Below are 25938 nucleotides of genomic sequence, written 5' to 3'. Positions count from 1 at the left end.
CCTAGGGTCACACAGCTAGGAAGTGTTAAGTATCTGAGGCTAGATTTGAACTCAGATCTTCCTGACTTCAGGGCTGGTGCTCTATTCACTGGGTCACCTACCTGACCCAACAATTAAATGATTTTCATTGCATTGGAAGATTCTCTGTGACGATATTTCTTTGAAGTGTTATTTTAAAACTATTGTTTGAACACGACAGGATTTAAATATGTGGGCTTTGAACAAAAATTTGTAGACTGACACATGAAAAGGAACGGGAATGGAACAGACTTCATATGAATGAGCCACAAACAAATTTCCATAGATGCCATCAAATTCTTATTTTAATTTGTACAGATATAAAAGCCATACATCTGTAAACCTCTCTTCCCACTAAGTGGGACATTCTCCTCTGCTTGCTGATAAAAGAAAATCCAGGGACCACTTTTAATTTGTCTACCTTAGTGGACAGGACACCATAGTTTCTGATAGGAACTAGGCAAGGAAATGAAATGATTTAGAACTGGGACATCTGATCATTTACTAATTATGAAGGGAGCAACTATTGGACTCAAAAGTGATTCATTTGGATTATCCATAAGTAGAATCATCTAACACTTTCCAGGCAGTTCTGGAAAACTTAAAAGTTGTCATTAAGAATCCACCTCTTCAAATCCTGCAAGTTGATAGGTATAAATGCAAATGGCATTTCTTGCCTTCTGAAAGTATACTCAAATTCATATGAATGAGACTTCCAAGGGCTAGAAAATGCTTTAAAGAAAAAACACAAAATCCAAGTAACTCTGAAGGACAGGCTTATTGACAGAGTGACCAAACTCTGAATGTAAAATAAACAATGGATCACTTGGAAAATATCAAAAATCCAACACTTCACTTTTATTAAAAGATAAGCGTCTAATCCTTATGGTTATTATGTGACTTTGGACAAGTCCTTAATCTTTCTCTGATCCTCAGTGGCCTATCAGACATCCCAATTCTGGTAAGTGTTCTTGCTGGTTCCAATGTGGCGTCATGATATCCCTTTGGATAGTTCTTTAGTGCACCAGAAGATTTCTTTTTTATCTATATTTAAGACCCAATACAAATAATTACACTTTTAAAAAATTCCTTGGAGAAAAACAAGCACAGTAAGAAAGCAACAGCCCTTCCAAAACCACAAACTTGACTTTGGATAGTCAAAAAGGAAGCTATCTTGTTGCACAATAAACCTTTTAACTTATTTACGGAGTTGGGTCATGGAAGATAATTATCAAAACTCTTCCCAACAATACTGTCTCCCTTAATGCTGCTCCACTGTGGCATGAAAATGTTGCCATGTACTCAAATTCTGGATTTAAACCATGATGCTGGCTGATGTTTGAATGGGAACAAAGTTTGATGTGGATGGTCTGATGAAAGATACCAAAATGTCAGACAGCCCATCGACTGCTGTTGCCATGAGATCCAACAGTCAACATCAGTCTGATAAGCTATCTGACAGGACGGTACAGCCATGGAGATGTCACAGACGATGATGGGTACAAAGTGGATATTCAAGCAGGATTGATGGAACATACATTGATCAATTTCACTTGAAATGAGCCTGAGGGAAAATATGATCTGTAGTTTGGTTAAAACCCAAATTCCATTCTAAACAAATAACCCGGATTACTTTTCCTAAAGGAAAAAAGAATGATCATTTCCCTCAAAGTTAATATGAAGGACTAGGTCTCATTTGCCAGAAATTTCTGGGAACAACATTGGAAATAGTTAGACAAAGACACAAATTCATGTTTGTTAGAATCAGAGGTTATGGAACTTAAAGAAACAAAGGTGTGGCATTAAAAAAAAATTGATCTGATATCATGAAAGCAAATTTCATTCCTGTTAAGCCTGACATTTTTTCCTATTTAAGTAAATCAACAATCATTTCCCAAATTGATAAGGACTTAGTTGGACAACCAAGATTCTTTGCAAGTCAAAGTTTCCAACTTTGAACACTAATATCTAGGTTGGGTTAGTTGGAGATATCAAACACAGCAGGCCAAGGCAGCCGGTCAGGTGGTAAAAGATAAAAGACTGAGGAAAAAAAACACTCAAGAAGACAGACACAATTCCGGAATGATCAAAGATGACTTTATATATAAAGTTTTTTTGTTTTTGTGTGTGTGACTTCATTCTAAATATACAGAATAAAAAATGATGCCAGTTCATTTATGAGGCACCAGCCAGATTTTGCTTACACTGTTTTAAAATGTAAAAAGGCACCCCAGAGGTGTGCAAAGCATCATAAAATGACATTTTTTTTCTGGGTGGGTGAGGAAGGAGGGCTGGGCAGGATGGAATATTAAATATCACCATGATAGGCATGCAAGGCTGTTATCCAATCTATTATTACTTATATACATTTTGATGATTGAGAAAAGAAAATGTACACTTATATCAAGCCAAATAAACTTGATATATTTAATGAAAAAAAATTTTTTGAGGGAGGTGGCTTGAAGTATCTAATTGTATTGTTGTTCATTAATTTTGGAAGTAACTTAAGAAGAAATTAAATGCCACACACCATCCAACTCAGAAAACCCAACTCAGATCCAATTAAGAAAACTATGTATCTTACCTTTACATATAAGCCTGTCAATTAAAAGTATGGACTAAATGCTTTCAAAAACAATTTTTTTTTTTTTAATACTGCCCCCAAGTCCCCCAGAAAAAAAATTATTAGTTTGGAAAAGGGCCAATTTCCCCCCTCTTCTCTGTTTATAATAGTGCCAATTTAGTTAGAACCCATCAATTAATTATAGCTTCTGTGAATGGGCATGTTAAGTTGTATCAGCCTCATTTAGTTTTTTCCTCTGAGTACATTTGCTGCTGGATTCGCTTGGCATAGTTTTGTGCCATGGAATTGACAATGGATAGGATGAAGTAGCACACCATGATAATGACTAGTTTTTCAAACATCCAGGATAACCAGTTTTCCCCCTGTAGGAATAAACACAGGAAAAAAAAAAAAAAAAGCAAGAAAAGCTTTGTTAATAGAGGGCAATAGAAAAAAGAATCAGAACTCTGAGCCTACCTTTCTACAATCATGAGCATTGGAACAACCTGAAATACAAACAGATACTACTAACTCATTACCTCTCTTGAGCTTGTGTCCACATGATCGTTATTCAGGCTCAAAGTAAGTGGGGCAAGGATCTGAGCCTAAAAAGGCCTGATTGATGATGACCAGGAGCCATTTGGCCAAAGCCTTAATTCTGCTCTCATTAACTTGTTATTGGGTTGGAAATAAGCCAAGTGTGAAATTATTTTATGTCATTCACTAAGCAAATGAGAAGTCATTATTTTTATATAGAACAGTTCAATTATAACGGAGTATTGCAAATATAAAACTGAGAAGGCTGTAGGGTTTTGCTCTTACTCTAGTATTTCTTTCATAGTAGATTGCTCAAGGAGACTTTCAAAAACATACTTTAAACAATCTAGTTCTGTCGAATGAGGGCAGCAAAGGACAACATGATGATTCCTTCAAATGCATTAAATCCAAGTTTTTTTCCCCAGTTCCTAGTTCCTGTTCTATTTAGTCATCTTTTATAAGAAATTGGATGCATTAAACCCAAGTTTTTCCCCTTAGTTTCTAGTTCCTATTCTATTCAGTCATCTTTTATAAGAAGTTGGATGTTTTCCCCCTTTTGAGAATCACTAATACGATTTCAACAGTCAAAGATCAGAGTCTACCATAGTGCCTTGGTGATTTATTTAATGATCAAGGGCTTGGTAAACTAAAACAAAACCACCTTTATTGCTTCCTTATTAGCCAAGGGAAACCTTAAGAATGAAAAAGAGCCACTTTTATTAATTACAATTACATTCAACACATTACCCAAGGCTGTGGGTTTTTATGTAATGTATTCAAAATGCCTTTTTTAGCATTCTTATTTTTTTTAATGACAGGTCCATTCAAGAAAAAATAGTTCTACTATAAGCTGATTTACCGCTTATGAACTCTTATCTGAGATTGAAAAACAAAGCAAAAGTAACTTTCTTTGGATAAACAATACTGATTTACCTAAGAGCAAAGATAAATTCAAAATTCAGTTTGTCAAGAAACTTATATCAGAGATAAAAGGAATTCTTAACTTAGTTATAAAACAATCCCCATATATTAACGTCTAAAACAGGCAACTTTTTTTTTTTAAGTTTAAGAAATATTATGAATAAGTTTCTCTTCAGATTTTCGCCTTTCTATTAAGGAAGAAGTGGCAAATAGTATGTTCTAGTTAAAAATGGTTTGGCAGAGGTAAGAAGAAGGGAATGAGTTAAAAGTCTCACCTGTGGTATACCCTCCTCTGTCTTGTGGTGAAGCTTCTGCCGCTGAGCCTCCAAGTACTCTTGGAAAGGTTTCTGCAGAGAAGGACCTAGACTGGGGACAGCCCTGAAAGTAGGGTACAGCCCACAGAAAGAAAAACATTTGGGGAGAAAGCAGAAAAAGATTTTTAAAGATCTGTTCTATTTACCACCCAGGCTTAAAAAGATAAAAGGAAAACTACAGAACACAGTAGAAAGATGAATTAAGAAAAGCCAAGGTACAAAGAACCGGTGCTATTATCTCTTTTTTGGAGAGGAAAAAGTTCTCCCTCACAAAAAGAAGCGAGAAAAATTGCTCCCAGCAAACCGATTGTGAGAAAGAAGGAAATGCATACTGAGAACACATTCTAGTCTGATACTGTTCCTGCTGTTTCCTTCAAGAGAGAGAAAGAGAGGAAGACACACACAGAAAGATAAAGAGGGAGAGGGAAAGAGACAGAGAAAGGAGAAAGATCTGCAGAGGACGTGCACTACTATAGTACAGAGAATAAAATGAATGACTTCTGAGAAGCCCCACATTTATCACCACCAGTTCCTGTAAGAACTGGTTTGAACCGATTAATAAGGAAATGACTTATGCTTGTGTCATCCCCAGTTAAAAAAGAAACTGCCCGCCCTCTCTCAGACTTGCCCCATCTTCTCAGAGAGAGGAGGCGGCCCTTTTCTCAAACTAAGTCCTTATTAGGACAATCTGTGCGTCATCCTTATCCAAAAAGAATGCATTAGCAAATTTAGGGGCACCTCCCACTAGTCAGAAGTCAGTCATTAACAAAGGAACAAAGAAGGAACTGTGAACCTTGAATCACTCCAAGCTTTATGGTGGATGATTTGCACAGAAACTACAGTACATTGCTAAACACCTTGTTCTGAGATGATTTGGATAATGATCTTTGATAAGTTTAGGTACTCTGAGCTCCCTCTCACCCATAATATGTGGAGGTAGTGCTGCTAAACCAGTTCAACAACTTATCTACCCAGTTCCTATTTTGTACACATGCTTGAGGGCATTTTGAAAATGGTAACTTGGGGTCACTTGAAATATAAAATATTTCTTCATTTTGTATTCCCCCCCTTTGATTTCCAAGACAAAAATAATCTTTCCCTTTGCAGAGGAAAGGGCATTCTATTATATATTTAAATAAAGTGTCTAATGCTCACACATCTAAATGATTTTTAGTAGAACCCCTTATTTTCTACACATCTAAAAAGTGTAAAAATTGGATTTAACTAGTCATAATTTCCACCAAGGGGGGGGGGGGGAAGAGAACCTTCTTTGGTACCACTGACCAAAAGGCAACATATTTCTAACAATTCTATTATCTAATTCTTACTTTTTGTTTGATCTATACTATCAAACAAGTTATCTGTTGAACTCGTACTAAGTGCCTGGAACCATGTGCTTTGGGAGACTGAAAAATTGAGAAAGAATTCTCTGTATGAGAATTCAGATGAGAAATTTAATTGGGGGAGATAAGACACATTTACATGAAGCATTTCACGAGCAAGGCATGTAATACCATGCTGAGTAGTACCATATAAAGAGGTGTGGGCAAAATATAAGGTGCTAACTTTGTAGTACTGAATAGCTGGTGGACAGAAGAAGAAAGAACATTTTTAAGAACGGTGAAGAGAATAGCAAAAACCTAGGAATGCCTAAGTAGCGAAGGGGTGTGAATGTGTGTAAGTAACAGAAAGAAGATTGCTCATCATTCACTTATTCTCTTTTCTAACTCTCTTAAGTAGATTTTAAACCCTTCTTCCATTCTGCTAGCTACAACACAAGAGAAAGTAATCTGACTAAGATGATCTGCTCCTTTATCAGTAGTGTCTCTTATTACAATGACAGTTTCTGTATAAATTTTCCTTCTAAGAGGATATTTTTCACACAAGAAAAAGTAACTGCAACAAAATACATGTATAAAAGACTTTGAAAAAAACTGAACCCTGTAAGATATTTCCTTTGGGAGCTGATTCATTCACTAGCTAAAAAAAAATTCTCCTGAATGACTCGCGGGCAGAGTCATTCTAAACTTTGGGGAAACCCAGAGGAAGGAGATCATTTAAGGAGTAAATTATAAACCAAGACTGAATGCTAGGAAAGGTAAAATTATCAAACGGACTTTCTGGGGGGTGGGGTAGGGTGGGAGAGATGAGAAGACACACTAGGGATAAAGAAGGAAAAGTGCACAGAATGGATAATGATCATTTAAAAATTGGGCTAAGTACAATGTTTTAACATCTTCAGAGTTACATTAAAGTGTTGCATTCACGGAACATTTTAGAAATATATTCAAGGAACAGCTTTGGAAGAAATATACTGGGACCAAAAATGATTAACTTTTCATACAAAGAGGTACTGTATATGATTCTTTTTAAGGAGAAAGTAGATTATTATAAAAACGCTTTAAAGTACTAACTTAAGGCTTTCTTAATAAGTTAATGGTCAAAACTTCAATGTAAAAATCTATACATAAATCTAAAAAAGAACAAATTGAAATCTCTAAGCTAGTAGAGGTTGAATAACTTTATAAACTGTTTCATCTTGCTGCTCCCCTTAAATCCCTTGGTTAATATTAGCTAAATAATTTGACAATGAAGCTGGTTACTCTCATTTTTGAGCTAAAATCCTTAGTATATCAACAGCACTTCTGCATCAATGTTTTCTTCACTGCTTTAAAAGCTAGTTTAGTAATGGACTATAAAATGCCTGAAATTACAGCCCCCCCCATTGCTAAGGTGTTATTTAGGCAAACAATATATCCGTTCTTCAACCTCTTCCTTCCAAAGTGATTGTAAAGCCACAAATAGAAGCTGAAATGAATAGAAGGATTAGGGGTTACAGCTTTAAGACTAACTGAAAGTAGAAGATGAGTTTGCTTATAAGTCATTTCTATCAGTGCACAGTTGGTTTAGGCTATAGCCCAAGTGACATTTTCTAGGGAATAGCGAACCTGCTGAGTAGGGTTAAGAAGACAACCTGCCTTATTCCATGTGGATGAGTTACTCTATCTGCCATCAGAGGCAGTTTTGAGACAAGGAAGAAATATACATCCTGGAGAAAGACACACATAGAGCTAATTTTTGGTTATATGTCATACTAAAAATACACTTGGACCACCCTGGCAAATAACCACTTGCCCTGGAAAAACAACAATTTAGGAATAAGCAAATTTGATATAACTTATTTTATTCCCTGTGTATCTTCCTAGGCTAGGAAAACATTTTTCAGATTAGCAAATTTTTAGTTTGGGCATAACTGACCATGTTTGGTAAATTTACCTCCTTCAGTAAATATTCTTCTAGTAACAATATAATGGGGCTTAAAACCGGGAAAAGATTTTTTTTTTTTTATGCCCATAACTGGATTAACTGATAAAACAAATTTTTTAAAAAAACCAAGACTTCTATCTATGGAAACTTTTAGTATGGAGACACTGATACCAAGCAATCTTTGGGAAGAATACTATAATTCTTCCAGAGATCTACTTATTTTCATACCTTGTCTACTGTAGCTCAGGTTGTTGATATATACTACTCTCTGCTAGTGGAAAATTGTCATCTGATAAGGAAAATTCATTGCTATTAACTCTTTCTATAATTACTAATTCTTACTTAAAGTTTACTTTATTCTTCATACCCAGGAAAGGCTTAAAATCTTCCTGAGAACTATTCACAATTGGCAGAGGATGCATGGTGAGTGGGTGGAATGATTAACTACTTGTGTTTTTCACAATACTTAATTTTTCATTCATTTTTTAATCCCAAGTACACACCCAATCCAAGCATGTCTAGAATTCACGGCTGCTCTTATTTTGATTTTTCAAGAGACTTTTCTTGCCTCTTATAACTCATTTAAGAATTATAATGCATTTAAGCATTCATTTAGTATTTTAAAAATAACAATAAGAAATCATCACAATCTTAATCCAAACCTCTTTTTCGGGGTGAAGATATCAGTCTATAAGCAGACTTGCCAGAAGTTTCCCTTGATTTGTTAGATTCCATTTGGATTTTTCTGAGAGGTCTGAGCTTTATGCCACTAAATGTCCCATAAAACATAGGGAACAATATTTACTAAGAAACATACTGAATTCTGACATTTGTCTTATTTTTCTAACTTCCCAGAGTAGAGGAACATAAAAATACCTCCTCATTCTCCCCCTACCCCATATCAAAGTGTGTCTAGGAAGGTAGAACAATTAAAATGTCTAAAATAATGAAGTAATTCAGAAACAAATAAAACAATTTCTCTTGAAAGAAAGCTTCGCTCTGACTCTGTTAGTAGCTCTTCAAAATACTAGGGTATCTATCGATATAGTCAGACAATTTACAAATAGTTTTCCTGAAAAAAATGTTCCATGGGATATGCTCATGTCAATCCAAAGACAGGCTAAGTTTTGAGTCATTTTCAACCTAAAGAAAAGTCATCAGAGCATCATTACAAATTAGAATTGTAAGAGACTTTAGAAGTCACCCAGTCCAATTCCCTCATCTTACAATGAGTAAAATGAAGCCTGAAGAGGTCAACTTGCCCCAAAGAATTTAGATAACAAAGCTGATTCAAAGCTAAGCTCTTTGACTCCAGTTTCAGTCTTCTACTAGACATGGCATAATGTCTCTGGGTAATGGATTTTAACTTTTTACTTGGAAGCCCTTTCATCATGCACTACTTTTTGAGTATTAATCTGAAAATTTGAATATGATTCTATACTGTGAAGGATGAGGACACCAACAGAATGAAAAAACAGATTAAAATATATATTGGGAATCAGAAAGATCCTACCCAGAGTTAGATTTTATTATTTTTTTTAAAGGGGGAAAATATTTTAATAAAATAATTTCCCAGGAGAAAATTATTAAAATAAAATTAATAAAATTAACTTCTTAGTCAAGAAGTATAAAGAAAAGAATAAACTAGATTATGATAAATAATTATCACAATGAAACAAGTAGAAAGAATATAGGATTTGAAGCTCTAGTTAAAATCCTCTGTTTCCTTATCTGTAAGTTATGAAGATTGGACTAGAGGATCTTTAAAATTCCTTCCTTCCTTTCAAATCTATGAACCTATGAGACAATAATAGGATGAACTAAAAAACCATGAGTATAAAAGTGATATAGGGATAATACAGAACATACAGTTATTAAAATAATGAATGCTCTGTTGAAAACACATACTGTCCCTTAGTATCAAGCATTTGGTAGAAGCAGAGCAGTCAAGAAGAGGGAGCAAACTACTAAGGGGTTTACAACATGCCAGCCACTATACTAAGAGCTGGGGATATAAAAAAAGGCAAAACCAGCCCTGGCTCTCAAGAAGTCCCAGTCTCATGGAGAAGAAAATATTCAAATAACTATATTTAATCAAGCTATGTACAAGATAAATAGGAGATAATCTCAAAGGGAAGGCGCTAAAATTAAGATGTGTTAGGGAAAGCTTGTTGCAGAAGGTTGGGTTTCAGTTAAGACTTGAAGAAAGCCAAGAGGCTGTTAAAACAGTAGCTCTAAAAACTCTACTAGCCTTAAAAATGGTTATATATTTTTTTTAAAAAGTGAAGGTGACTGACTTATTGTTAGAACAGAAGTTTGCCCCCCCCCCAAAAAAAATCCTATTACATCAAAAGGAAGTCCTTTTGTTTCTGAAAACTAAGGAAATACTTCTCTGTCTTTTTTAAAACAGTTTTAGACAAAATAATTCATTAACAGATAAAATGAATGCATTTAGTAGATATAGACTTAGCTAAGCCAGGCTCTTTCTGGTTTGGTAGCAGATTAGAAACATCACAGAATCTAGTAATTATAAGAATGTGCATTAGATTCTTTCCTACCATTTCCCTACTTATCCCCATATGTTCCTTATTTTATCATAAAGAAAAAATTGTAAAAATGAGCCCTGCGACTATGTCCCAATGTTTTAAGCTTTGTTGTTTCCTTTGAATTAGAATTCCCATAGTACAAAGGGAAAGAACATTGAACTTGTAAGTGAAGAGAGATGGGTTTGAGTCCTGTTTCTGACATTAAGTAGAACACTATCCTTAGGACTCACATGTGCAAAAATATTTATAGCAGCTCTTTTGGGTGGCAAGGATCCGAAAATTGGGTGGATGTCTATCAGTTGGGGAATGGATGGATAAGTATGGCATATGAATGTAATGGTTCTATAAGAAATAATGAACAGGCTGATTTCAGAAAAGTCTGAAAAGACTAATATAAACTGATGCTGAGTGAAGTGAGCAAAACCAAGAGAAAATTGTACATAACCAAAGGGGAAGGGAAATTGAAACCTTTAGTGAAACTGTATTCCCTTTTAAGATTATCACTCTGAAACTGTATTCCCTTTGGATCTGTGATCCCTTTTGGAGTCTCAGCCCCTCCTGGGGAAGGCATATTCCCCCAGACAAGTTATCTTTCGGGGATGCCAGAGCCTTTGATTCAATTGAAATCCTGGTCAAAAAGCACCCGTTTGAAGTGTTGTTAATTCCAATAGGAGATCTGGGCTGGATACTGGTAAGCATCTAAGCCTGGGAACCTTGGCTTCCTGAAGCCTCAAGACTCCTTTTAAAAGGCAGTTTCTGGACTCACTCCTTGCAGAAGCCCAAGCAGTTTGCTAGGACCCTGCCCATTGAGAAGACATTCTCTTCTCAGTACCAGACTCCATTTCCCTAACAGGATTTTGCCACTATAGAAGTCAATCTCTTAGCAAACTGGTTTCTATCCAATATTAGACTTTCATTTTTGCCAATTAGTATTTAGGGATTAAGTGAATTCTTTCACTTTGAATCTGCAGGCTGACCAAAAGGGGATTTTAACAACTCTCTTATTGCCACTAACCTCATCACCACCGGGAATCGAGGGGATATAAACCTTATCACAATGACAGCAAGATTATGTGATGATCAACTATGATAGACTTGGATGAAAAACGCCATTGGAAAATTATTTTCTTCAGATAAGGACAGAGATCCCGGAGTATCTACTATATACTATGTTGTGACAAAAGAGATTTATAAACTGTGAAGTTTGTAATGTGAACATACTTGAGACCCAGAGTTCTTGTATACTCAGTTATGAATTTTTCAACTGTGGCCAAATCAGCAACCTGGAGTTATTTAGCTAAGTGAAAAAAAAGCATTCAAATCAAGATTTTTGATGCAGGAAAAATCTCCTTAATCAATTGCCTGCTGATTTGACAAAACTGTTTCACAATGGAATTAACACAATGCAGAGGAAAGACATAGTTTTATTTAGTAGCTACTGTGAAAAGTCATATGGTCTCCTCACTGAAGATCAGACTTTCAGGGCTCAGAAGTAGCTGAAAGGCACATTAAAGCCCATCTAGCCCAACTCTTTGAACTTGCAAAACAAGGGAAACTAGAGCCCATAGAGATTAAGTAAAGATAGAAGAGTTGGAATTTGAATTTAAGTTTTCCTGGCTTTATTTAAATCTTGTATCCTCAATTTTATAGCAACATGCACTTAATTCATAAGTACATCAAGTTTCATATAAACTAGATTGTGTGTCACAGCATAAGATCTCTCCTTATTTCCTCTTTCTTCTAATTTTACAAGCTTTCCTGGGAGGGCAGCAAAATTTACAGCCAGAATGTAAGCTATGGAAGTCAAAAAGTATTTTAATGGAAATGCTGACAGGCTTTTTGCACTGTTTTGGTCTTGTTGGGCATCACAGATTATGGAGCTGTAATCCCACTGCTGAACAAATTTATAGCTGATAAACCCATCTCAAAGTTTTACAAACCCTCTTTTCTGTTCCTTTAGCACATTTTAATCTTAATCTAAATCCTTCAAAGAGTTAACTTCCTCCATTTCTCCCCTCCCCCTCCATCTAAATGTGTTTTAACGGTTAGTATTTTAATGACTTGTCATTTCCTGTGCTGATAAAGATTCTCACAGTATTTAACCATCCGTTTTCCTGGGGCTCAACCAATACCAGGGTATTATTCATGGGTGACTCAGAATGGACCTCAGACTCTTTGCCTGACTCAACTGAGATAGATTATCCTCCAAGTGAAACTGGACTCCCTACCAAGGTAGGATAGATAACTCAAGAGAGAAAGAGAGGATTTATCATTCAATCTTTCTGAAGACTTCAAATCTGGCTCTCATTAATATTTATGACCTTTTATTTTGTAGGGTCTAAATAAAAAAATATTTTTAAAAATTTAAACCTCTGTTTAACACAATAAAGTAACAAATCAAGAGTTAGAGATAATAGTAAACATCAACCAGTATTTCATATATAAATGCAAAACCAACTCATCTGTAGGTGGGTAAATTCAAGTGTTAATTTCTCTCCTGACCTAGTGAGAATCTACTATTCCATACAGTGCTTCTGATACTGAAATGACTAAAGTCTTAGCACTAACATGATAATTTAAGGAACTAGCAGCTGAGAAACTAATTTTTTTTAGTTCAGAAATGTGGTGATAATTCAACCAAGTCAACGCACAACCTGGAACCTGAGGTCCAGAAAAAAAAAGTTATAGCCTTGCCCAAGATCTGTTTGTTCATTCATCTAGGGATAAGAGGTGGGAAATACTCTATTTTATCCTTAAAAGAAATATAGTTTTCAAATATACTCGAAAGGTGTGAGTTTATAATTTCTGGCGCTTTAAAAAAAATGTGATTTAACTACAAGTTTTAGGATCAAAACATCTTAAATTTCATTTGCATCTGTGCCTCTTTCAAATAATTAAAACCTTCTTTGTGTTGGAACTAGCCTATTGTGTATGTTAGGGTATTAAAAACACAACACCAAGGATTTCTCAGGACTTTATGAGGACAGGATCCTTTTTGGTTTTATTTGGAGAGGCCAGGTGTATTATTGTCCTTGCCTAGAACACTTCTAATACAAGCTCTTTCAAAACAGTTTTAGTCAACCCCATTCGTAGCCATTTGGATTTAATTTTTATGAAATTAAAATGAAGGCAAGTCATCCTTGCTACTGGTAGTAACTATGAAACAGGCTCCAGAAAATAGAGAAGAGGAGCAAACAACAAGAATGTAGATATTTATAAAGGTAAAGAATGGGCTCAGAGCAAAGCTAGCACTAATAACCAACTGAAAGCAACTGGCAGCTGGGTGTAATAAAGCTCTGTTAAAAATCAACTGAATTCTGTTATAGAAAATAAAGGTCAGGAATCTTGTGCCAGCTCAACTGGGACACAGACAAAGATTAATTTCTCCCTATCGGGGCTTTGTGGCTGAGATAGAGGAAGCTACTTTTTGAATGGGAGCTCCTCTACAATTCTGAGGGTGACCTATCAGAGATGAAGTAGCCAAGAGAAACCAAAGAGCAAGGAAAATGCAGAGCATAATTTGTTATGTGGTAAATTTAAAGCAGGATGAGTGAGGGACCTAGTTTATTGTGGTGAGACATGAGGTGAGAGACAACTAATGGAAAAAGCACTGAATCTGAAAACAGAATTTTACTCTGCCATTTACTAGCTGTGACCGGTTAGGCAACTCACTCAAACTCCCTGAGGATTGACTTCTTTTCTATAAAATGTGGACAATTATGCTGGTATTGTCTGCCTCACAGGATTGTTGTGGAAAAGGAAAGCACTTTATAAACTGAAAAGCACCATATAAATAAATGAGTTATAGTTAATAAAATAATTATTACTTAAAAGGGTGAAACTGAGGGAGTTCCCACAGGAATTTATCCCTACTTCAGGACAGTTCTATTATCCCAGAATCCAAGTTAGCTAGATGGATACTCAGCATTGAGGTGCTCCTGGAGTTTAGAAAGGAAGAGAAGGCAATGAATTTACAGTTTAAAAAATGAGACAAGCTTAAGAGAGATAAATATACTTAAACACATGTGACAAAAACATACCATATGTGAACATGTAGAGGATGATGGGATCAGACCTCAAATGATGAATAACAACAGAGATATGCCCAAGCTTAAAAAATAAAATGGGCAAAAAAAAGGATGAGCTAAATAATGACTGAAGCCAGTAAGGGAAGGAGACAGAAGCCTAATTTAGTAAAGGTTTCACGGTAGACATAAATCTTAAGTGAAGTTTTGACAAAGGAGAGAAAGCTTTTTGGGGTACCTTGTACAATGACTCTGAAGAAGTTTGGATGAACTGTTATGTGGGATAGCAAGCTTTCTTTTAACCAAAAATATACTAGGTAGAGACCACACAAAGACTAATCTAATCAGAGATTGATAGTATAGGGCAGGGATTCTTAACCTTTTTGTGTGTCTTGGATGCTTGTGCAATCTGGTGAAGCTTATAGAATAGTGTTTTAAAATGCATAAAATAAAAGATATATATTGCAAAAGAAACCTAAATATACCAAAACATAGTTATAAAAAAAATTTTTTTTAAGTTCATGGACTCTAGATCCATGTGTGTTTTAGAAAAACATTTTATTTTTTCCCCCCATCTGTATTTGGACATACTTCTCCAAATTGAAGATTTCAGGGGAAGACAATGAAAATCATGACAGGAATCTGTGAATAAACACATAAACCCAAACAATGATGTTACTTTTTTCTTTTTCTTTTCTTTTTTTTTTTTTTTTACAACCATTTGTATCAGTCTGAGATAGAAATGAAAAATAATACATGAAAATATTCTCAGCAAATTTGAGAAGGCTATGAAATATTCACAAGTGAGATGTGGAATCAGCTGATGCTTAAGGCCAACATCAAATGTGTCCTTTACTGTAAAGAATAGGTTGTTAAATTCACCAACATATGTTCCTTAAATCTCAACTCAAAACTTCATATTCATAATGGTCCAAGTGACAAAAAGAGACTTCTAACAGGGAATTAGTACAGAAATTGACTACAGAATGGACAAAGTTTGATTTTAAACTTTAGTGTTTCCATATCAGGTAGGCAATTCTGTTAATGTAAAATTTTTCTATTTTCCATATCCAATTTAAACTATGAAAGAGAACCAAATTAAAGATCTGCAGGCACTATGTAGAATTTACAACCTTGTCTTTGATCTCCAACCTTTTTTCTCAGCCCATATATGTTTCATAACTATCCTCACTGAAAAGGCATTTTATGTTTAGAGGGTGGGTCAAGGACTAGTAGTAAAAGGCTCACATAGTTCATTCTGACCACTTGCCATGCTGTGAGGACCAAATGATACAGAGACATTCAGCTGCAAGAGGCTACTCACTGGTAAAGATGATTTATCTTGCCACTGGCAAACCTCAACCTTTGAGGTCAAATGCAAGAAAGTTACTCAACAGCACTAGAGGGCTAAGAAGAAACTGGAACATTCTGTATGTGGTTTAAAGTCCCTCCTCCTTCCTCCACTCCCATCCTTTCCATGTTCAATGATTAAGTTATGGAAACAGTTTCTTGGTATGGTAAAATAAAACTGTGGACTTTGTCTTCCAATAAGATCTTGGCAATCTGACAATGTGCCAGTGTTCTGCCTATATTATACTTTGAGAAATAGCCCTACAATTTTGTTCTGGAAATTTCTACTTTATATTTAAATTTTGGAAAATCGTTGTTTTCATCACCATTTCAAAGTTGAATCTACATATGTTCTCTAACATAAAATCCAATGATTTTCCAATGAACATTTTTGCTAAAGAGGGCTTGAGAATTCTGCTGAAAGATTTTTAAAGGATTCTTAATATTTGAAACAAGATAGGTCATTGATTTTATCCTTTGATTAGATCTGTGCCAAGTAAATAATATCATGCCAACCCATGTTGGTTGGAAATGAGTTCAACACCCCCCTCCTTTCCCTTCCAATACTCCAGATTGCTTTAATTCCCTTGGATGGTGTTAACTGGGCATTCTTCCACACTATTCATTTGATAATACAGCAAACCCAATTTTGTGGAAGGGGAGAGTTCAGGTATTTTTTCATTTGCTAATGAAAAGAATTCATTTCAATTGCAGAAACAACAGAGACAAATATTGTGTTTCAGAATTTCATATGTGACATATCAGCAAAAGAGAAAATCTATTTTGAGCATCTATCAAGAAGGATTTAGCACTCCATGAGGAAGGTTTCTCTTCCCAGAGCCCCTCTAATGATAGATAACAGTACAGTCAGCATTCTATGTTAGAGAAGCCAATGTCAAACACTCAAGGAGTAACCCAGTTGAAATGCCTCCTACCTCTCAGCAGAGAGTTGGTAGACTAGAGATATGGAAAGGGAAATTTACACATATGGCCAGTGTACTGATCTGTTGATTTATTTTGCTTGACTATACTTTATTATTGGGGGGAGAGGGGAGAATGGGAATTATTATTATCACGGGGTAAGTGGTAGGAGGGTCAATGGGAAATGGCAATGACATGAGAAAAAAAAAAAAAAAAAAGCAAGGTACCAGTTTTATCTCCCATTCACCAAAATGGCTTCTTCTTTGGGGTTACTACTTAATTTCCTTAGCTATTCCTTGCCTTTTCTGAGTATAAACCTGGATAGAATACAATCAAATCTTGGTTATTTGGAAAGCTCAGTATCATATTAACCTGGGCAGTGTTTTCCCCAATATGATGAAGCTTTTCTTCAACCTAATGACAACCTTTTACTTTCTTTTCTTTTTCTTCATTATATTCTGGCAATAAACTTTTATTTATTGTTTTTAGATTATACAGATACAATCATATTAATCATACTTCCACATTAGTCATATTGTGAAAGAAGAAAAAAAAAGTGAAAATAGTATGGTTTAATATGCATTCAGACTCCAGAGTTTTTCCTCTGGAAGTGGACAGCATTTTCCATCACGCAGTTTTTGGATTTATCTTGGATTACTGCATTGCTGAGAAAAGCTATCTATCATAGTTGGTGATCATACAATCTTGCTGTTACAATGCACAATGTTTTCCTGGTTCTGCTTACTTCAGGCAGCATTAGTTTATAAAAGTCTTTCCAGATTTTTCTGAAATTGGCCAACTCATCATTTCTTATAGCACAATAGTATTCTATTATATGAATATACCACAACTTGTCCAGCTGTTCTCCAATTGATGGGCATCCTCTCAATTTCCAATTCTTTACTACCACAAAAAGAGATGCTATATACACATGGGTGCTTGTTTGATTTTTTATGATTTCTTTGGGATACAGATCTAGTAGTGGCATTGCTGATTAAAGGGTAAGCATAGTTTTATACTCCTTTGGGCACAGTTCCAAATCATTCTCCAGAATGACTGAATCAGTTCACAGCTCCATCAACAATGCATTAGTATTACAAGTTCTCCACATCTTCTCCAACATCTATAATATTCCTTTTCTGTCATATTAGCCAAACCAATTTTCTTTCTAGATAGTTATTCCAAAGAAACTGAATCTCTTATATTTATCTTCTTAGATATGTAAAAAGGGACTGTGGAAGGCCAGCTAAAGGTGTTCTAAGAATTACATTTAGTTTTGGTCACTTCTTACTTTAAGAACATAAATTTTGTAGAGCTGGGTATGTTCTCCTTTATTTTGCATGGTATTAGGAAGCATATTAGAAAATCATATATTCACCTAGGAACACCAGAAATATGATTAATGTTATTTATTACAAAAGTATAAGTGGTTCATTTTTCCCCCCGCCACTTAGGGGGAATAGGAAGCTAGAATTCAGCTTACAGAATGCCCTTAGTATAAATACTCCTTGGCAATTCAGCATATTTTGGTGGTGAGCTAACTAAAATGTCAGCCTATGGTATTGTATTGTTTTTTACCCTTTCTATTAACCTTTCATGATTCTAATAATTGAATGTTTTCTCTGGTGCCCTATAAGTAGTAAAACTTGTTTCAGGATAAAGGTTTGATATGCTATTGCATCTAATTATAAATTTAAGGCCCTTCTAGGAAATATTTGTATTTTAAGCCTCATCTCTTGATTTTAATTTTATTATAAGAATTTCTGATATTAGGTAAGAAGGTAGTGACTCATTTTACAGATGAGGCAAGGTTTGGGTTTCTTTTTTTTTTGTTTGTTTGTTCAGATTGAAGGGCTTCTTATCCCATTATCATAAGATGATAGCCTATTATATTTAATAGTGGTCCCCTCTGACTTTTCAAAGTTACAAGTAGACAACTACAATGTGTGTATATAGGATAATGTTAGTTTTCATAGGGCTTAATGTTGCAATTAAATAAAACTTATAAAAATGTCAATTGAACATATTTTAGTGATATGCATAATCATTGTTTAGTTATAGTAACTAAGTATAAATGCTAAACATTTCACACTTTTTTGTAATTGGTACTATTTTTACAGAAGCAAATCAATTTTTTTTTCATTTTGTTAGTTTTCTGGTAACTAAGGTCATTAAGGTGAAGGGTTTTCCATCAATAATAATAATACAATCCTTTTAGTCATCAGTCTAAAATTTAAGAATGTCAAAAGCCAAAACTCCGAGGTTAAGTATCCTGTGATTTGTATACTATTGTATACTATTGCCATTTTTGAACATCACTGCCTCATCACAAACTATGTCTAACTACCCTTCTAGGATATAAAGTTTCAGCCTGCCTGGGGATATGCAGGAGTTGGTTTAAAAGCCAGAGAATTAAGGCAGCTGATTAAAAAGGACAGCAGAGATGGTACAGAAGAATCAAATCTGGATGTTTAGCTTCAGAAATTCTTAAGGCAGAAACATGGAGAACAACCAATTGAAAGAATGGCTCTTGAGAATAGCTAGATGGAGCACTGGATAGAGCACTAGTCCTGAATTCAGGAGGACCTAAGTTCAAATTTGGCCTCAGACACTTAATATTTACTAGCTGTGTAACCCCTGACAAATCATTTAACCCCAAATGCCTTACCAAAAAAGAAAAAAAACCAACCAAACAAAAATCCCCAAAACAAAACAAAAATCCAAAAAAGAATTGCTCTTGATGCTAAGACGGGAAATTGCAGTACTTATAAAGTTCATTCTTTCTGGGTAAGATGAATTTGGGGGAATAAAGGGAATAAGAAATTATATCACTCCTGCCTGTCTCAATAAAATGGGCATTCTTAAACTTTTGAAGGGAGTGGTGTCAGGTAGAGCGGCTATATATATGAACTCCTTAGGATGTATGAAAATGCATAAAATAAAATTCACAGGGTTGCAAAGGGAATCAATTATATTGAAATACAGTTAGCTAAATATTGTTTTAACAAGTCCACAGACACCAAGTTAAGGATCCCTGCCCTAAAACAGTAAATTCATCTCCAGTACTAACCTTAGACATAATGCAATTTCAGATCAAAATATATCTCCTCTCCAAAAATATATCTTCCCACCCATATTCTTTTACTTGAAATTCCTTTCTCAGAATACAAAGTCTTTCAAAGATTTTTCAAAATGCAGCTACTACAGAATTAACACAATGTTGTAAATTACTTTTAGTTCAAGTATGAATTAAGTTATCAGATTCCTTAAGGGTGTTGAGAGAACTTAGAAGGCACATTACATTGCATTGAGAAGAACAAGAGAAACAAAAGAAAAGGAAAAGTGATTACCACTGAAGGGGAAAATGGACAGTAGAAACAAAGCTCACCAACTTTTCAGTTTTGCTATCAAGACTGCACTCTTTTTATCTCTAGCAATGACAGACAAGCAGAAGTTGTGCATAAAAGGAACTTTTTGCAATGTGTGGGGTAGTCATGCAAGTTTAAATCTTACTGTGATTCTAACTGTGGGAACTGTGGTTCTGGGTGTTCTCTTGGGCAGAGGCTAGCCAAATGTGGTAGCCAAAATTACTTTTTTCTATCAGAGACTAGATTGAGATTATACAAAGCAAAAGTGTCATCATTCCATCTGGCTCACCCTCACTCTTGAGACTGACCACCTTCTCTGCATTCTCCTTTCTAATCTAAACTAATTATTTGCTTTCCATTGCTTGAACATTTATTTCTCTCTGCTATATCTTGGGGAATATTATGCAAAAAATGACTATTAAGTTAAAAAATGTGTTTTTTTAATTTACAAAAAAGATTTTTAACTGGAATGAAGAAATGATATATTCTTTGCATTACCAAAGATCAATACCTTTGCAAACCCTTAAAATTTTCAATGAAACCGAAATGATGAAGTAATTAGTATTTGTTTTTGCTAAAATGAAAATTTTATCTCCTAATAAATGTAGAATGGGATAAGGGGAAAAAAATAAGTGAATCCTCAGAAGTGAAGTATTCAACAGACTAGAGATTTGAGATTACCCAAGAGGAAAGTTTGTGAGGGTTATTAGGGACAGACAACTTAATTCTAAGAAATATTCTACTTTTATAGGCATTATTTTCAATTAAGCTAAGTATTTTATCTAGTAATAAAAAGTAGACTATTTCCTCATTTTCCTTTCTAGAAGAGAACACTTCATCTATTTATCAGAACTGGGTCAAGGATATGAAATCACAAGTTCAGGCTTCCTATAACTCATCTTCTGTGTCAACTTAATCTCTAGTCTAGGCATTGGTGAGCCTGCTCACTATTTTTAACATTTATGTTTCAAAAATCTCAGAAAAATCAACTGTTTTAAACAAGAATAATGGAGACAATATGATTTAGAAATGCTATTACTGCCTAAAGATTAAAAAGATATTGTTTGTAATTTAGTAATGAAGAACTAAGTGAAACAGCCAAGTTGGGCTGTTTGTAATGGTTTATATACTATGTAACAAAAAAAAAAAAAAATTGATGAGGTAATCCCAGCAGACAGTGCTGGGGAAAACTTGAGGATACCAGGACATTCCGACATCTGACTCCTGAGAACATTGTTAAACCATGACATCAACCATCTAATTTAATAAAAATCTGAATCTAGTAAGTCTTGAATATGTTAAAGTAACTTGATGAAAAACTATCTCCAGACAGTAGGAACGCTGCATATTTGGATAGGAAGGGAAGTGTGGGGGAAGGGAGAGAACAACTAGTATGGAAAAGCATTCTTAAATGGAATTGAGTGTCAGACCAGTGTTGGTAGAAGACTGTGATCAATTTAATTCTACACAAATTCAGGGAGCAAAGTCTGAGCTCTACCAAGGCTTTGTTTAATGATGTATGGCAAGATATCTGTCTTTTTCATTTATGAGAAAGGAATCATGATAGCTTTCTCCATATGACTCTCACAAATGTGGTTAGTATAATAATTCTATTGGTATAAAATAGATAGTAGTTATTTATTTTTGTATAATTGTCCAGTAAGTGACTGTGATATAAAATATCAACTAAAGCATCCCTCATTTGTCTCATTTGTCTCGTCATCAAGCAGCTTTTCCCCATTAGAATGGGAACTCCTTGATGCCATGGATCTTGTTTTTGTCTTTCTTTGTATTCCTCCAGTGCTTAGCACAAGTGTCCAGTCCATTGTAGGGATTTGTTTAAAAGTCTATTGACTTTTAATTGTAGCAAAAGCAGAAAAACCTGAATGTCATATCCCTCTTTCATTAGTGTAAACAGCAGATATTCCAAGGTTCTATCACAAGGCAGAACAACAATTCCTTGAAAACATAGCATGGTCCTTTTTATGTGCCAAAAAACAGAGTATAGGCTTGATTCCTAGGTAGAATAATTGAAGAGGCAAGGAAGATTCACCTTTCTCCTTTCTAAAGTCAGTATACTTTTTTCTGTGGAGGAAGATTGTAAATTCCATACCATTTTCTCTTTACAGGGAAAGGGAACTTGCTACCAAATCATTTAATAACTTATTTCTCATAAAACCCTGGTCCCCAACTTCAAGACAAGTACATGCCCCAATGAATACAGTAAATGCTTCCCAAAATGATCTACTATTGAAAAAAGGTAAGGTACAAATTATTATTAATGCTTCTAATCTTCAGTTTAGGGAGTAATAAATTTGATGATAAATCTGGAAAAAAGTTCTCAAGTATATAGTTCCTTAGACATGCCTTGTGAAACACCACTCTCAAGCCTATATATTAAAAGTTACATTATTTTACATAGTTAAGCAATTCCAGAAATGCATGGTTCATAAATTGCTTTTAAGAAAGTTTTTCCTGGAAAGACTTAAACTAATGCAAAATGAAGTGAGCAGAATCAGGAGACCATTATACACAGTAAAAGAAATGTTGTACAATGATCTGATCAACTGTGAATGATAACTTCTCAGCAATACAATGATCAAAGAGAATTGCAAGGGACTGAAGATGAAAAATGCTATTCACATCAAAGAAAGAATTGATGGGAGTCTGAATGCAGATTTAAGCACATTATTTTTCATTTTAGTTTTAATTTCCCTTTGGGTCTGTGTTTTCTTTCACAAATGACTAACATGGAAATATGTTTTCCATGATGGTACAGATATAACGCATAAAACTGCTTGCTATCTCAAGGAGGGGAGAACTGGAGGAGGAAGAAAATATGGAACTCAAAATTAAAAAAAAAAGTTAAAAACTATGTGTAATTAGGAAAAATATCTATCAAAAAAAGATAAGCTTTTAAGATAACTATAGTCATCTCTAAATACTAAATATTGTTTTCATATCAATTGTATAATCCAGGTTAGATGAATTATTCAACTAAATAAAATGAGTTGCACTTTACTAAGCTGTTTTATTAAAATTAAGCCTATGCTACGCAGAGTCACTTAGACTATACACTGAAGTTTGTCTGGCTCACTTTCTCATGTTAAAGACTGGAAAATAAAAGTATTTGTTCAGGAAAAATATAGTTTATCTTTTAAAAATAAGAATTTTCAATGTTGTCCCAATATAGTATTAACTATGTGATATACAGATGTCTTTTAAAACAAGGACTTTTTTTCCCCATTTATTTTATTTATACTCAATGTCTAGCATAGTGCCTACGATATAATAGGCATTTTAAAAAGTCTTTATTACTAACATGAGTTTGTACATTACAAAATTTATAAGAAAAATGGATGTGGGAAAAGGAGCTAGGTTCATATGCCACAAATATAAGTTCCTCTTTCACTGGAATTATGTAGGTTTTATAATTTTATAATTATCAAACGTATTTATAAACCTTCAAGATTATTTCAGGTAACATGACTAGATGAAAAAGTAGCCAGAATAAATTTAAATAAAGACTTGAATTTCACGCTACTCTGCTACGGGACAAAAGGGGATAGGAGCTTAAATAAAATCTGAATCACTTCAACTACTACCTAGAAATTATTTATTGAATGCAGGCAAGGTATTTATGCTAGATATTGTGGGCAATACAAAGAATTAAAAAAAAATTAAGTCCTTGCCCTCACAAAGCTTATAATTAGTTCTTTGCCAAAAAGCCTTTTGCAATTCCACAAATAAAAGATTTTCACAAAATATTATCTTATTTTTCCCTTCTGTAAAGATTATTATTAGTCTTATAATTACTCACCCAATGAGTGCCACCATTTGTTCTACTATGTGCTTGCTGAAAGTTATAATAACGAAGAGTTTCTGTAAGAAAGAAAACTTTGGTCAAAGGAATATTTACTCTATCAAAAGACATGATATCACAACTCTCAGTGCTTTCTATTAGCACTATTGAAAGGCAAGGATCCTTCCAAGGACTTTCCTAATTCTTCTTTTTAAATAATTTAACAAGAAAAAATAAATATGGGCAAATGCTACCTATCTATGATTTCTCATTTTACTCTTAATATTTCCACATTCTAAGAATTTTTCCCCCGAAGCATAATGCTAGGAAACTTCTTTCCAAGCCAAATCAAGGTTATTCTCATATCTGGATGGGAAAACACGAGTCATGAAACCAAAGAGTGGAAAGAGCTTTTGCTGGACATCATGGCATGACTCCTAATCAAAAAAAGGGAAAATGGTTTATTATCCTACCCCTTCCCAAATAAAACTCTCACTTTTATTTATTATCACCTAATATCCTCTCACTCTAACCCTTCCTGCTACTGGCCTCCCATGACGTTTAAGTTTACTACAACCTAACTCACACCAAAAGCAGCTAAATTTTCCTTGTCCCTAGTACATCCTCATCTTGTTCCCCATATCACCATCTGGCACCTCTCAGTTGATTTTGCACTCTAGGGCATTGACCCATAAGTAAGAGCCCAATCTCCTGTTTTGTTTTAAATGGGATCAAGAATGAATCACACAGAAAGATGATGCATGGATAGGTTGATCTGCACCGTAGGCATTATTACATTTCTTCCCTCAACCCTTATAATCCTATAAACTTTCCTATTCAGGTTGAAGGCATCACTATCGTTTCAGTTATTCAGATTCACAACTTCAATGTCATCTTCAACTTCTTATTCTTCCTTACCCCACATATCCAATCATCAAGTAATTCCAATCCATTTTACTTTTACAACATCTTTTATCCATCCCATTCTCTCCAAACCTTGGAGTTATAACTCTCATTCAGACCTTTGCCACCTTTCATCTGGACTAGAGTCTCTTAATCTGTCTCTCTGCCTTGAAACTCCAGTGCCTCTCTACTGACTCTAGGAGAAAAGATGGCTTAATTTATCATCACAAATCCTGAAGAATGGAACTAGTTTTTATTTAGTCTGAAAGAACATGTAAAAATGTCATATCTAAGCCAATAAATAGTGAATTTGAATGCTCTTTCCTTTGTGTAGCTCTGCCTTACTTGAATCCAAGTCAAGACATCATTTGTGATATCACAAGTCCTCTTCAAGAATAAAGCATGAACATAACACAATAGCAACATGTAGGATCAAATATTTTATCTTTCTTTAACTTCTATAATACATATAATTACTTGTACAATAGCATATATGCATATGTGTGTATTTATAAGCACAGACACCTACATGCATATTTGTGAATAAGTAAATATACATAGACTGGGGATACATGCATTTCTGAAGTAACAATTTGTTCCAGAAAATCCAAATTATGGATATAATTAAATGCCTTGACAAGTAATACAAATTCAATCCATAGGGCCTTTATAATACTAAAATGGAATATTGTTCTCTTTGGCTGAGGAAATACCTAACAAGTACCTCAGGATTTTTAGACCCATACTCTAAACTAGCTTAGAGTCATGGGTATAAATGAAAGTCATTTTTCTTAGATGTGTGGTTCCAAATCTTTGCTACTTGTTACCATGTGATAAGGACATATAAAAAGTTGATATAACATTTTATTAAGTCACTTAGTGGAATCAGTCCTGGTCTGATAAATTTTTACTTGTAGGTGTTTTCCTACAAGTATCCCTTCTGGGGAAAGGGACCTGTATGTACCAAAATGTTTGTGGCAGCCGTCTTTGTAGTGGCTAGAAACTGGAAAATGAATGGATGCCCATCAATTGGAGAATGGTTGGGTAAACTGTGGTATATGAATGTTATGGAATATTATTGTTCTGTAAGAAATGACCAGCAGGATGAATACAGAGAGGCTTGGAGAGACTTACATGAACTGATGCTGAGTGAAATGAGCAGAACCAGGAGATCATTATATACCTCAACAACGATACTGTATGAAGATGCATTCTGATGGAAGTGGATTTCTTCGACAAAAGATCTAACTCAGTTTCAATTGATCAAGGATGTACAGAAGCAGCTTCACCCAAAGAAAGAATACTGGGAAATGAATGTAAACTGTTTGCATTTTTGTTTTTCTTCCCAGGTTATTTTTTACCTTCTGAATCCAATTCTTCCTGTGTAACAAGAGAACTGTTCG

The 25938-nt window shown here is 34.6% G+C and overlaps 1 protein-coding gene and 1 non-coding gene across 4 annotated transcripts in view; both read right to left on the bottom strand.

The window, feature by feature from the left end:
- Window positions 1–301: 301 nt before the first annotated feature.
- VMP1 (vacuole membrane protein 1) overlaps window positions 302–25938 on the bottom strand; it is a 135954-nt gene continuing 110317 nt past the window's right edge. For all 3 annotated transcript variants that reach the window (XM_031966511.1, XM_031966512.1, XM_031966514.1), the window contains 3 exons: window positions 23651–23712; window positions 4315–4417; window positions 302–2964 (listed from right to left, as the gene is read on the bottom strand). In XM_031966511.1, coding sequence (XP_031822371.1) covers window positions 2821–2964; window positions 4315–4417; window positions 23651–23712 — 309 coding nt within the window. In that variant the 3' untranslated portion in view covers window positions 302–2820. The remainder of the gene's footprint in view (window positions 2965–4314; window positions 4418–23650; window positions 23713–25938) is intronic.
- MIR21 (microRNA mir-21) lies at window positions 1418–1567 on the bottom strand. The gene has a single exon (NR_105721.1). It is a non-coding gene; the product is annotated as a microRNA mir-21 (primary transcript).

Source organism: Sarcophilus harrisii, chromosome 4 (assembly GCF_902635505.1).
Source record: "Sarcophilus harrisii chromosome 4, mSarHar1.11, whole genome shotgun sequence".
Classification (NCBI taxonomy): domain Eukaryota; kingdom Metazoa; phylum Chordata; class Mammalia; order Dasyuromorphia; family Dasyuridae; genus Sarcophilus; species Sarcophilus harrisii.
The sequence above is the reverse complement of the archived record's forward strand: the minus strand, read 5'-3'. Positions and strand labels throughout refer to the sequence as shown.